The sequence below is a fragment of the Lagopus muta genome, chromosome 20, assembly GCF_023343835.1.
Source record: "Lagopus muta isolate bLagMut1 chromosome 20, bLagMut1 primary, whole genome shotgun sequence".
Lineage (NCBI taxonomy): Eukaryota > Metazoa > Chordata > Aves > Galliformes > Phasianidae > Lagopus > Lagopus muta.
Genome location: NC_064452.1, coordinates 2430666 through 2443409, shown reverse-complemented (window position 1 = coordinate 2443409; position 12744 = coordinate 2430666). Strand labels below are relative to the sequence as shown.

The window sequence follows — 12744 nt, the reverse complement described above, 5'->3', positions numbered from 1 at the left end:
CGCGTTGCCCGGTTGCGTAGCAACGAGCACAACGCGGAAACCAGCAAGGTCCTCCACGATTGGTTCTAACGGTGGAGCGGGCGCTGTTTAGTATGCGGTTTGCTGATTGGTGGCTCCGCGCCTTTTCCTGTCAGCTGATTGGCGGGCGGTGCCGAGGCCGCGCGGGAGGCGGGAAGGTCGGACGCTGACAGAGCTGTCGCCTCAGGTGAGCGGCCGCGCGGAGCCGCTCGTCGCTTTCTGCGGGGCGGAGCGCAGCGCGGCCCTGAGGGGAGCGGGCTCGGAGGAGGCCGCGGGGTGGCTTTCTGGGGGCCTCTTAGAGAAGATGAAAGGAACGCCCAGGTGCGCAGCGTGAGCGGGGATGACGCGCTCGGGAGGATGACTGCAGTCGCTCCCTCGACGCTCTCTTCCCCCGCCCTCAGCAGTAGAATCGCCCGGTCCCACCCGCAGCTCCCGGCTGCTGCCGCCTTCTGCCCCGTTCGGTCCTTCAGGGAGTCCTTCCCACCCCTGTTCGTTGGCAGAGATCGCATAAACTCAGTTCCGAGCTGTTCGTTGGGGAGACCCCCGAGTGTCTTAAGAGAAAAGCCCCTCGACTGTCGCGGTTGCGTTTTGGGAGGAGGGGCTGTGACCGCAGAAACCCGTCAGCGATCCTCTGCTGGCGGGGCTTCTCTGTGCTGCTGGGAGCTGACGGTGAGGAGGCGTGCCCTGTGCTGCTGGTTTTCTGATGTCTGTTTCCTCCTGAAAAGTCAGTTGGGGATGCGTTTTATATATCAGGCTGCTCTCTTGGTTTGTACATGCTAAAAAAGATAGATTTATGTCTTTTAAGAATAAGGTTTTTTTTTTGTTTCTTCCTTCCATATATGTATTTTCCAGTATCTTAAACTCTCAGCATTTTAGCATGATATGAAGCAGGCTTTCCTTTATCATTCAGAGTGAGGGAAATGCAAGGTAACACGAGTAGAACAGCAAAGTTAATGGCAGCCCATTTACCCTCGATTAACTGTTAATATAAAGGTGGTATTGGTTTAAAGCATCTCCTTTTTAACATCAGTGCCCAGTTTCACCTTTTTGTAGCTATGAAACAAGCACTGCAAGCTTGGCCAGTTGTGTCACTGTAGATTACAGCGTCTTGAAGTTCAAGCTAACAGCCTGAAGGACTGGAAAGCTGATTTTTATTTTTATTTTTTTAAAGAATTATTTCATTTTCTTTTTAGTAGTTATTTCAATCCCCTAAAATACCTCTGCCTTCCTTCCCATGGGATCTGGGTTGTTATCTCAAAAATACTCAGTTTGAGAAATGGACTCAAATGATGCGTGCATTTCATTCATAGTGTTTTTCTTTCTTTTTGTGCCCATATCTTTTGTTTTATTTGTATTGCTGGAATTACTCATCAGATGGCAGTAACTTGTTCATTGTAACAAGTAAGCCAGAACAGAAGACACAAAATACAAATTCCTGCGTGCCAATGTCCAGAGCTTTCAGCTCTCTTCCTGCTTGGTTTGGTGGCATTTGTTGTTTTGAGCTTTCCTTGTTGGTAACATTGACTTGATTCTGTTTTTTACTGCAGTTAAACCTGAAATAAACAGGAGAAAGCAGCAATGTCTTCTGACGTGTCACAATATACTATTGGGGGAGTGAAGATTTTGTTCCCTTGCAAGGCTTACCCTTCACAGCTTGCTATGATGAATGCTGTAAGTAGCATTTGTACAACCATCCACTGAGCAAACAGCTTCCAGCTTTCAGTACCCATCAGCCTGTAGAAAAATAATTTCATTTTTTATTCACCAATAACATATTTAATTCTCCAGCATCTTGAGAGTTTCACTCATGATGGACCTTACTGTTTTTTGTGCTGTGCAATAATAATGGCCCCAGGTAGGGAATGTTGAAATGCATTTTTGGGTTTGTCAACATTCATGCTAAGAAGAAAGTTCTGTAATGCTGTAAATGCTTGTAATACATGTGTATTCTAATCTAGATTTTATATAATTCTGCAAATATATAAGGAGAGAATAATTTAATACAAGACACCTTTGAAACAAAATGTTAGTGTTTCAGTAAGTGCTCACCTTCCTGAGAATTTTCTTTTCCTTAGTAATTCTAGTTTTGTTCTTGTTGTTCTCCTTCAAGATCGTTAAGGGCTTAAATAACAGGCAGCACTGCTTGTTGGAGAGCCCCACAGGAAGTGGCAAAAGCTTGGCATTACTTTGTTCTGCATTATCATGGCAGCAGGCTCTGTATGGTAAGTGTAACATCTGTCTGCATAGCTTTTAATTACCAAAATGTATTGGAATGAATTGCTCTTGTTGCTTTTCAGTCCTTAAATACTTGATATTGGTAGGGCTCCATCTGTGGTTATACGTGTTTCCTCCTTGGCAGTGTGGTATTAGGCAAACACAGGAGTAATGGCCTAATTGCCAGTAGCACTGAGCAAAATAACTTTCACGTTCAAGTGGATTTAGCTGTCTGTTATCGTATGGGAATGATATGGCTTCTGGACTTAAAAGGAAAATACTTGTGGTTTGCAGTGACGCGGATTGAATTGCAGAAGAGGGGTTTGGTTTTTTTAGTTGTGTGAGTTGTTACAGTTTCTTTGCTCAGCAGATCTTGAATGAGTGATGACAGCTTGTTCAGGCTGTGTAGCATGTAGGGAGTTTTATAACTGATACTTACATGAAGCCTTTCATCTTAACTGCTGTTAAAGTCTAGTTCTCGTCTACAAGCCTGAAAAAGTTTTCTGGAAGACAAACAGCTGCGTCCTTTATCTTCCTTAGAGAAATCACTGCTGAAATCATCATGTGAAAAGGAGGACAGAAAGGAGCCAGCAGCCTCCCCACCGTGTTGCTGTGTTTGTCATTCCCTATCCAAGAGCAGCGAGGAGGCTGCAGGAGCGAGTCATGGTGCTGCGTGTTCCAGTAATCATGAAACAGGAGGCTCTGTAAAAACTGGAGGCCAACAAACAGACACAGGTAATTTTGAAGAGAAGAAGATGGAAATCAGTTCTAGCACTAAAAGGCATTGCCATTGGTGTCACATCTCATGCTTTCAAGTCAGGGACTTTTTTATCATTGTAATAGCAGAGTGCTGTGTGATTCTGCCCTGCGTGGATGTTGTTATGTAGAAATCCCCCTATGTTTGTAATAAATGATATATTTAAAATGTTGCCCTTGCTTTATGAATTTCTACAAAGGAACATGATTTTTGTCACTATTTCCTTTTAATTTTTACAGAATGCAAGGAAAACAATACCCTAGCTTCAAAATTGTCTGCCAAAAAAAGGGCAGCTGTATGTGGAAACGAGAGCGATGACTTTCAAGTAGACAGGAAGAGGATTCGTCCTTTAGAAACAGAGCAGCAGGTGAGCAGAGTTCTTTGGCAGTGAGGCTATCCAGGTGCAGCCCTCAAAAACAGCTTTTCAGAGAAAAAGGTGTTTCAGTGAAAGGTGAATCCTTGGCATGGCTGTGATTTAGGTGGACGGATTTTGTTCATTCTTGTTGTAACAAGAGCCCATTGTTGCATTAAGTTATGAAGAGTACCGTGTTCTAAATGATTTCTTGCCTATTTAAATGCACAATATCCACAAAGTATATTTATATTAGGAGATACGTAATATGAAGTTGAAGAAGTATGAGATTTTAGAGTTGGGTGCTCTTACAAATATATATTAAAAGTACAAATAATACATTATTAGAACTATGTACTGTATCCTTGCAAATGTAGTTTTTGCTGGCCTGCAGCATGGAGTGCAGTATTTCTGCAATAGATTGCATCACAATACCTTTTTTTCACCCCAACAGGTTAGAAAACGTCATTGCTTTTCAAAAGAGGTGCAACTGGTTGATGCTTCAGAAGTTTATAATCAGAGAAAAAATGGAGAGCTGGTTGTTCATTCTGAAAAAAGTGTGAAAAACACTTCTCCTAAAACGGTGAGTAACGTAGAAACAGCTCTGATGCCATGATTATTAGGTCAGGGGCAGTTTTCTGAAATGATTTTGACTTGGGCCTTTGTATGACTCAGAGTAGCCTTTATTTTGATTGCTGTTTGTTTTCACTTCAACAGCTGCTTTCCGGTGTTGCTCTGCTTTGGCAAAAGGAGCCACAAGCTTTGGTATCACTTTGAGAGAGTGGGAGCTGAGTCTTATCATGAGTGGAAGCAATTCTCTGGGTCTTTTGATGTGATTTTCATGAGCTTTGGAAAGCTCCATAGATTTTTGAGTAGGATGTGAAGTGCTTTGTGCACCTGAACTTCATTTGGCACTCTGAAATACAAAGGCCAGCAGAGTGTGCTGTTGATTTTCAAATAAAAAGGCTTCTCTTATTTGATTGCCAGATTTGCTTTTGGTACTGTAGTGCAAAACTTCCTTCTATTTTTTTTTTTCCTTTTTTTTCAAGTTCAAGGAATTTTAGGTAGCGAAGAAAATTGAAAACAGTCGCTTGATCTCTACTAAAAAATCAACTGTGAATCAGTATCTTATTATTTTCAAGATAAGGCCATTTTTCATAACAGTGCATCAGTTCACAGACAGTGAAGTCCCTTGTTTTTATGCAGGTCGTTCCTGTTAATTCCAGGCGTGCGCATCGCCTGAACGCTGTTGCCTGGTACTTGCTGAATGGCAAAGGAACTTGGCAAAACCAGCTCCTTGTCTCTTTGTCAGGTTTCTGCTTCTGCTCCGAGCAGAGGCAGGGTGGGCTGCTGTGCACCTGCAGGACCCACGGCCAGGTGCCCACTGCTGCGTGCCCAGCTGAGGGGGGCAGCCCTCCAGGAGCTTCGGCTGAGAAATCGTACTCTTAAGCTGCTCTCTTTATTTCTCCCATGAAAGCACATGGTCTGAGAAACTGGGGCAGCTGGGTTGAGGAATCCCCATTTATACTCGGTTTGAAAAAAAAAGAAAAGTAAACAGTAAATGGAGAGTAGGGTAACAAACACTTGGGGTATCAAGAAACAGCTGTGAAAAGAATCTGTCTTAATGTGCTAGCCTATTGCAGTCGAACATATTGCTTACAACCTTCACAATGGAGTTTGAGTGACTTCTGTTACACATTCCAGGAGACTGGCAGCCTGTTACAATCAGGGTCTGGACTCCAGAATAGGCTAATTTACCGCAATGGGATGAAGAAAGTTGTGGATTTGTGTTACACGCTCTCACCTGACACCGTATCTGATCCTTTACCTGCTGATTGACGTTTTGAATGAGCTCTTTGAAGCAGGTTCCAGCTTAATTAAAACGTTTGCTTGGTTAGCAGTGATCTGTGAAAGCCTGTGATAAATATTGAACTGGGTTCACCTGCTGGTTAGTGCAGAGGATAAACAGCTGCTTTGTGTGCCTTAATCAAGGGGCCGCAGCAGCCGCAGGGTGCTGTGCTTTCCGAGGCCCATAAAGGAGGAGTTGAAAAGCTCTGTAATGTCGCTGCTGATATCTTCCTAGATTGTGCTTGTGTGATACTTCACACAAGCAGCGTTCACTGTTTTATCATCTAGATGGCTTTGTAACTGGGAAATGTAGATGCAGATATGAAGAACTCTTATCTCTGCGTTTCACAGATCACAGCCTCAGTGTTTGTTTTGCTCCTTTTTACACGTAGGACAGGTCGGCAGACTTGATTGTTCTTTCATTAATCTGACTTGGGCGTTTTTGCTGTATAAATACTGATGCGATAGGCAGTTTATCTGCCTGCTGACAGAAGGAGAGCAAGCTGGATTGCCCCAGGTCCATATAGCTGGTATCTGATCTCTAACATCTGCCGCTGGATGTCACTGATGAAGTACTGCAGAAGGCTATATGTTTTTCCTCTCTAAAAATTTATCCCGGATTCATACAGCTGAAGACAGGTTTGGTCTTAAAGCCAGTGGCCCCAGTGAAATAGTTTTTTACTTTCTTAATTATTTATACACTCCCACATCATTTCCCTTTGTGTGTATATATATTTCTATATATTTCTGAGCTGCATTTTCCCATTGTTACAACAACTTTTTCAAAATGGCTGCTCGACTGGTTGTAATATTTTTCTATTACTTTTATTTCATAAGTGAAATATGCCCATGCTAAGCTCCACCAAGTATCAGTGATAACTATTATCTTTGAATTCTGCAAATCAATTTGAATTGAGTTGAAAAGCCAAACGCATTCGTGGAGTAGGCAAACTGCTTCTTATGCATTAATTGTCAGAATGTTGACGTGCTGTTCGCTGTTTCAAAGAGCAAAGTAGAAATATCAAGGTGCAATTTGCAGCTCTGTGTGTTGAGTACAAACAGAGTTGAGCGTTGCCACGTATGTAACATACACCACATGTCAGCTGTTTCCTGCCTCGCTGTTGACAAGAGCCCCATTCATGACTCTTCTTTTTATCCTTTCGGTGAATAAGTAATTATTCAATATTGAAGGCAGGATATTTGGAACTGGCTATTTAATGTGGCAGCACAGGGTAACGAAATCTGCTGTTACTGGCAACCTGAGAGGGGAATGTAACAATTCCAGCACGGGTGTAACTGTATCTGCTTTGAGGGCCTGTTTATTTGGCACATCAGTGAACCTTTTATCCCAGTGAGTGACAGCCCCAGAAGGGTTACATTTACATGCATCCTATCATGTATTGTAATATTTAATGGTGGACAAGGCTGAGTGGGGCTGAGGGTAATGTGAACTTGCTTTGCCTCGGAGTGGAGGCTAAAAGGCAGCTTGATCCGCAGTTGTGGTGTAACACACAGCATGGCTAGCATTTGTTTATAATGGATAATCTTACTGATTGCAATTAATAAGGGAGGGAGGAATATTGGCAGCTATGTGTTGGTACTTGCACTATCAAGCTGAAAACCAAATACAAATCCTGGTACACTGGAGGAATTCATTATTTTTATGAGAGATGCATACGTAGGCACTGTTACTCATGAGTTTCTTGTTTTCCGTGCTTCTTTTTGTGCTAATTGTTACAGTTTGGAGACAGTTGTTCCACTATCCTGTGTTATGACAGACGTTAGAAAGGCGGTGCTTCTCAAGAAGAAAGAAAATGCTTTTAACAAATATTTTATGGGTTCTGCTTAGAATTATTCATTTTGTCTTTTTTCATAGTTACTAGAAGGCCTTTCACGTAGTAGCACATCAAATTTGTTCCTAATTGAGTCTGTGTGAGGTAGTCTGGTATTTTTTCTGCGGATTTCATTAAACTGTCTGGATTCCTTTTGCGTGCTTTAAGGAAAAGTGCTCTCAGTAGTTCCATTTAGGTGTCACATCCCAAAGTTTTCTCCCTTTAAGTTTCTGGATGCTTCTTGTTTTGAAACAGTATCCTTCTGCCCAAGTTTAAATGTCAGAAGTTCCTTTACGTTCTTTGTGTGTCTTACCTGTGTGCACTCCGTGGGGACAGCTGTTTTCTCTGAGATTGGGTTCTGATGAAGTTGAATATGGTGATAGGAGAAAGTATTCTAAGATTTTGAGGCATGAGAGGATGTGATGTTCTTTAACATTTCTTAACACTGATAGGCCGGTGTGATGATTTAACAGGATATCTTGAACTGTCCCACAGGGCAGTTTCTAAATAGACCGTAAAAATATTTGGCTTGTTCATCTTGCAGTGGGATTTTGCTAATCTTTTTTCGGTTTGGGTTACAGCTTTCCATCCCTTGCACGGAGTGTTCCTGTTCCTCTGGAAAAGAAACTCGTAAAGATGCTGGTAACACAAAGAAGAAAGCAAATGGAGATCAAACGTTCATTCCCAAAATATTTTTTGGAACGCGAACTCACAAACAGATTTCCCAGATTAGCAGGGAGTTGAAGAGGACAGCGTATTCCGGTGTCTCTATGACGATTCTCTCCAGCCGGGATTACAGCTGTATTCACCCAGTGGTGTCCAGTAGTAGTAGCAACAGGAATGAACTGTGTGTAGAATTACTAGAAGGAAAGCATGTGAGTAATTTTGGGCATATGATTATAAACGTAGAGTGAAAGGTAGTTGAGTTTTGTTTTTATTTCTTCATGCTGTGTTGGTTAAATTCTTCTGGTAACTAAGGTAAAATTACATTTTAGTTGACAGACACCATCTATCAACGTTTTCTATGTTGAAAAATGTACACTAGAAATAACCTCTATTGCTCATCCTATTTGTGAGCACAGTTATAATTTCTACAGTCCTATTAAAAATATTTTCCTTTAAATTATGAAGTTACACATCAAGGACTGGTACCTCTGCACTGTATTTTTGTGGCCTGTATGTGGCTTTGAAAATGTTGTCTACAACGTGTGGAATGAAGTAGCTATCTTTATTTTTGCAAGCATTTAGTTTCTTGTATACATAAATGCAAAGTGCCCTTTGTTTATTGAATGAACTGCAGATCTGGCCACGTTAATCTCTTCAAGATGTGCTTTTCATTATTGCCCCTACTAAAGAATAGCAACTGGTAGAAATGTTTTTAGGAAATAAAGTCAGATGTATGTAACAACTATGAGGCTTTTAAGCTTGCTTGTTTTTTGTTGTTTTTGTAACCTGAAATGTTCTGTGCTCATTCGCTTTTAGGGCAAGTCCTGTCTTTACTATCATGGTGTTCATAAACTCACTGAACACTATGCCCTGCACTCTGCACATAACACATACCAGTCTTGGGACATTGAGGATCTAGTGAGCCTGGGAAAGAAACTTCGTGCCTGTCCATACTTTGCAGCCAGAGAACTCATGGTGGGGGCAGATATTGTATTTTGTCCTTATAACTACCTCCTAGATCCACAGATAAGGGAGAGTGTAAGTATATTTGTAAGAGTCACTGCAATAAGTGAAGTTAAAAAAAACAAAACTGTAATGTTCAGTGGTCACTGAAATCCTATTTGTATCCAGATATAATCTACAAGTAACTCCTGGGTTAAATTATTTATTGATTTATTTTTGAATGGATGTTTCTGTATTTCAAGCAGTGTTTCCTTTGTTCATATAGCTTAGCTAATCAGTCACTTGTTGGGCTCATGGAGACCTTTTTTGAACAGAATCCTATTAGTTGCTATTTCTCATTATTACTTTTTTTTTTTTTTTTTTTTTTTTTTTTTTTTTAAGATGGAAATTAACCTGAAAGGCCAGGTAGTCATTTTGGATGAAGCCCACAATATTGAGGACAGTGCTCGGGAGGCAGTGAGCTACAGTGTTACAGAAAGTCAGCTGAATGCTGCTCGAGAAGAGCTAGATTTCATGGTCAATAACAACATCAGACAGAAGGATCATGAGCACCTGCGGGCTGTGTGCTACTCTTTGACAAAGTAAGACAATCCTTTTTAATTGCTTTATGTCAATTAGTATTTAGATAAGGGCATTCAGACTCCTTTTGTCTTATCTTAAAATGTTCACAATCTGCAATAGTAGGAATCTCAGTCCCTTCTTGATTTGGTTGCAGATTCTTCATATTTGAAAGTGAATTTATCACTCATTCCCTTTGTTTTCCCTGCAAAACTTGGCTCAAATTTGAGTGGAGAGCTCTGAAAACCTGCAGCATGTACAGATTTGCAGTAGAGACCTGTTAAGTCTTCAGAGGATTCCGTCAGCAAACACTTTGCACAAGCTCACCCTGTCCTTTTTTCTGATCATTCTCAGGCACAAGTTGTCCACGCACTGTTCCTGATCATTTTCTCCCTACGTTATGTCAGCAGAATATGATTTTAATGATTTGCTTTTGTACTGAATTTGAAACCAAGGATGTGCTGAATCTCTGCGCACCTGCCTTATTGAAACACAAGTGTCATGGAGTTCAGTGAACAGAGAAATATGAGTAACTGAGAGTGTAGTTTTGGGAGCTAGAGTTGATAAGTAAGGCAGAATGAAGCTGAGAAAGTAGAAAATGTTCTCCTCTCCCCTGCTTTGTTTTTACTGCTGTTCATGTAAAGGAAAAGGTAGTAAGAGGAAAAAAGCATGTAAAATCCAGAAAGCACAGAGAGGATTGGAAGAGGGGGCCTCAACAGAAGCTGGAAATCTTCAGAGGAAGTGGAATATAAACCAGTACAGTAGGGGCAGAAGCTTGGGAAGAAGGGGAGAAAATGAGGGCACAAGGGTGTTTTGTGTGGAGTGGGAACGTGAGAAAGCTAAACGCCATGGCCTTGAAGTGATCTGAGCTCTGAAGCAGTGCATGTCAAATCATTGTTTTGTTGTGTCAGTGGCTGGTGGAATACACTGTGCAGCACTACAGCAAGTAGTTCATCGTTTTCCTATGCTCTGTCCTGAGAGTTAATGCTTGTGTCAGAGAAATGGCTTCTGGTTTTCTCTTCTGCAGAAGCTAGTTCTCCTACTTTAGCTATTTCAGATGCTGTATTTTAGTACAAAATGGAAATAGCATGGTTGGAGATTTGATTGCCCCAAGCCTTTTAACCTTATCAGAAAAATGAAGGTTGATTGTCTTGGCAACTGCCAACAATAAGGAAAGCAGTTGGAAAGCAGAGGACTGGGTGTAAATGGCCAGTAATTGGTAATGTGCTGTTGCATAAAGTGAAGTGGCTTTGCCAAATGCATGGGTAATTAGAAAAATCTGATTTCACTTGGAAAGGTCCTGGGCCCTCGTTCCAGGCAGCACTTAAGCAATGGGCTTTGTGCCACTGAGGTGCCAAAATGACCTTTCTGAGGAATTTGAAGATACAGCAATGGAGGTTTGCTAGCAAGCTCTTCTGATGAAATGCAGGTTAAAAAGGGCAAATGGCTTGGTCAGTGGAAGACCAATCAATCACTCCTTCAATTGGTCGTTTGGTGTCAACAACAGGATTTTCTGGTAGGGAGGGAAGGGGTAAACATGCTTGAGCTGAAGGCAGTCTGTGACATGTGCTGAATCCTTTCCTCAAAATATTGCATATGCTGCTGTTTCCACTTCAGTACCATAGATATGTGAGAATGAAGCTGATTTTATTTATGCTTATAATTTTTCTCTGGAAATAAATACTTATTTAAAATAATGAACAGGTGTTTCAGGTAAATGCTTTGCCGTTAGATTTAATAGGATGGCTGTTCTTTTCTAGAATTTGCCCTTTTGCATTAGATTAGGAAAGTGTTTGTATTTGCATTTATAGCAAAACCATCTTTAAAGTATGTGATGGTATTTAAGGCTTAGAACAGGGAAACAGAGGTTTTACATTTCCTGAAATGTTTTAACCATTCGTTTCATGCATGCTGTCACGCATTCATTTCTGTCTGCATCTTCCTAATTTTAGTTCCAGGTCTTTTTGTTGATACATTTGAGGAATTAGGGCTGAGTAGTACACTGTTGAACTTATGCCTGTATTAGTGATCATCATTCCTCAACAAGATAAAGCAAATTATGGCCAAAGGAGTGATTGTTCTGGTAGTATTTATGGAGATTATTTTTTTGTGTGTAACCTGGCAAAAAGGAAGGTTTTCTAATTGTTCTGTTGAGCAGATGATTTGCAGTGACAGGACAGGAAATCTGGAGCTGAAACAGTTACTAAGCCTTGTTGCTTTATTTGATAATGATTAACTGATTTTACAGATACATATTTTGAACTGTTGTAGAAATGACAGCTGTCTTTCTGATGCCTCCTGCTGGTTGATGAGACAGACAGCTTCGGCATTTCCTGAGAAAGAAGGAGCCTGCCTGCTTTTCTAGACAGAGGGGGAGAGCCTTTGTAACGGTGCAGAGATGATGAAAGACATATTTAGGTAGTGGAAATCTTAGCACTGCCACAAATGAGATGATGTGCCTGCTTAGGTCCTGGTTTTAGAAAGCCTTATCATGTATTGCATTGTCACTGTGGTTATAATTCTGCTTAATTTTCAAGTTGTAGCAGAGTTACAGGTATCTGTGTAGGAACTAAAAGGAGTCATTTCATGTCTGAAGATTTATTTCTTTTAGAGAGGTTTGTAATTGAGAGGATGACAATCCAACTTTTATCAGTTAGAGTCACGAGTGGCTTTAAAAGTACGGTAGAAATCTTTCCTAAATGAGCCTGACATCTTATATCATAAGAACAGATTTTATTTTAATCTCTTTTCCTTACTGTAAAAATAATACATAACAATAAAATATGAATGCATAGGGAGAAGTTTTCCTCTCTTGTCATTCAGCTGCATCAAGAGCAACTCATTTCAAGAGAGATCAGCTGGCAGAAAGGAAAATGTGGTCAAGTATTTATCACGGTTATGGAAGAGTGGTGCAATTCAAGGTTCAATTTTTCTGGTACTTGGAATGTATTTCAAAGTTTGTGTTAAAATTGATTCTGATTTCTTTCTTTTATAGCTGGCTACGGGCAAGCTCTAGTCAGCTGGTAGAAACAGGGTATGAAACCTCCTGTAAGGTTTGGAGTGGAAAAGAAATGCTCAACCATTTTCACGAAATGGGAATAACCAATATTAGTTTTCCCATTTTACAGGTAATGTTGTAAGCTGTATAAATGAGTACCAGAGTTGTTGAACATCTTAAAATACCCGTAAACTAAATGTTAACACATCTGTTACTTTACTACAATTTTGAAAAGCTGTCTAAAAATTATATGTGATGAAAACCAGGAGTAATCCATCTGAGCTGCTGCAACTTGCAGAAAATCCATGTTTTAAAGGTTAAAATTGATCATGTACAATTATCTTAAATTGAGCCAGTTAGTCACCGATAGCTTTGTCTGTTCTATCTGTCTGCATTTTTTTTATTGACTGTTGAAATGTACTTAGAGTATTTTCAACCCTATCCTTTCTTTTTTGTGTAAGCCAAAAGCTCTGTAAGTTTTCCTTTCCAGTTCTATCTTCAGTCAGACTTTATAGGTGTCGTAGGTGAACTTTTAAAG

The 12744-nt window shown here is 40.6% G+C and overlaps 1 protein-coding gene across 6 annotated transcripts in view; it reads left to right on the top strand.

Moving 5' to 3' along the window:
* Nucleotides 1–105: 105 nt before the first annotated feature.
* Nucleotides 106–12744, top strand: part of BRIP1 (BRCA1 interacting helicase 1) — a 104034-nt gene continuing 91395 nt past the window's right edge. For 3 of the 6 annotated variants that reach the window (XR_007380716.1, XM_048966670.1, XM_048966674.1), the window contains exons 1-10: nt 106–205; nt 1566–1689; nt 2129–2240; nt 2773–2967; nt 3229–3356; nt 3796–3924; nt 7603–7896; nt 8504–8725; nt 9032–9231; nt 12204–12336. Coding sequence is in view for 5 of the 6 variants with exons in the window: in XM_048966670.1 (XP_048822627.1) it covers nt 1597–1689; nt 2129–2240; nt 2773–2967; nt 3229–3356; nt 3796–3924; nt 7603–7896; nt 8504–8725; nt 9032–9231; nt 12204–12336 (1506 nt within the window). In the remaining variant the exon portion in view is untranslated. The other 3 variants (XM_048966671.1, XM_048966672.1, XM_048966673.1) reach the window with 3 other exon arrangements.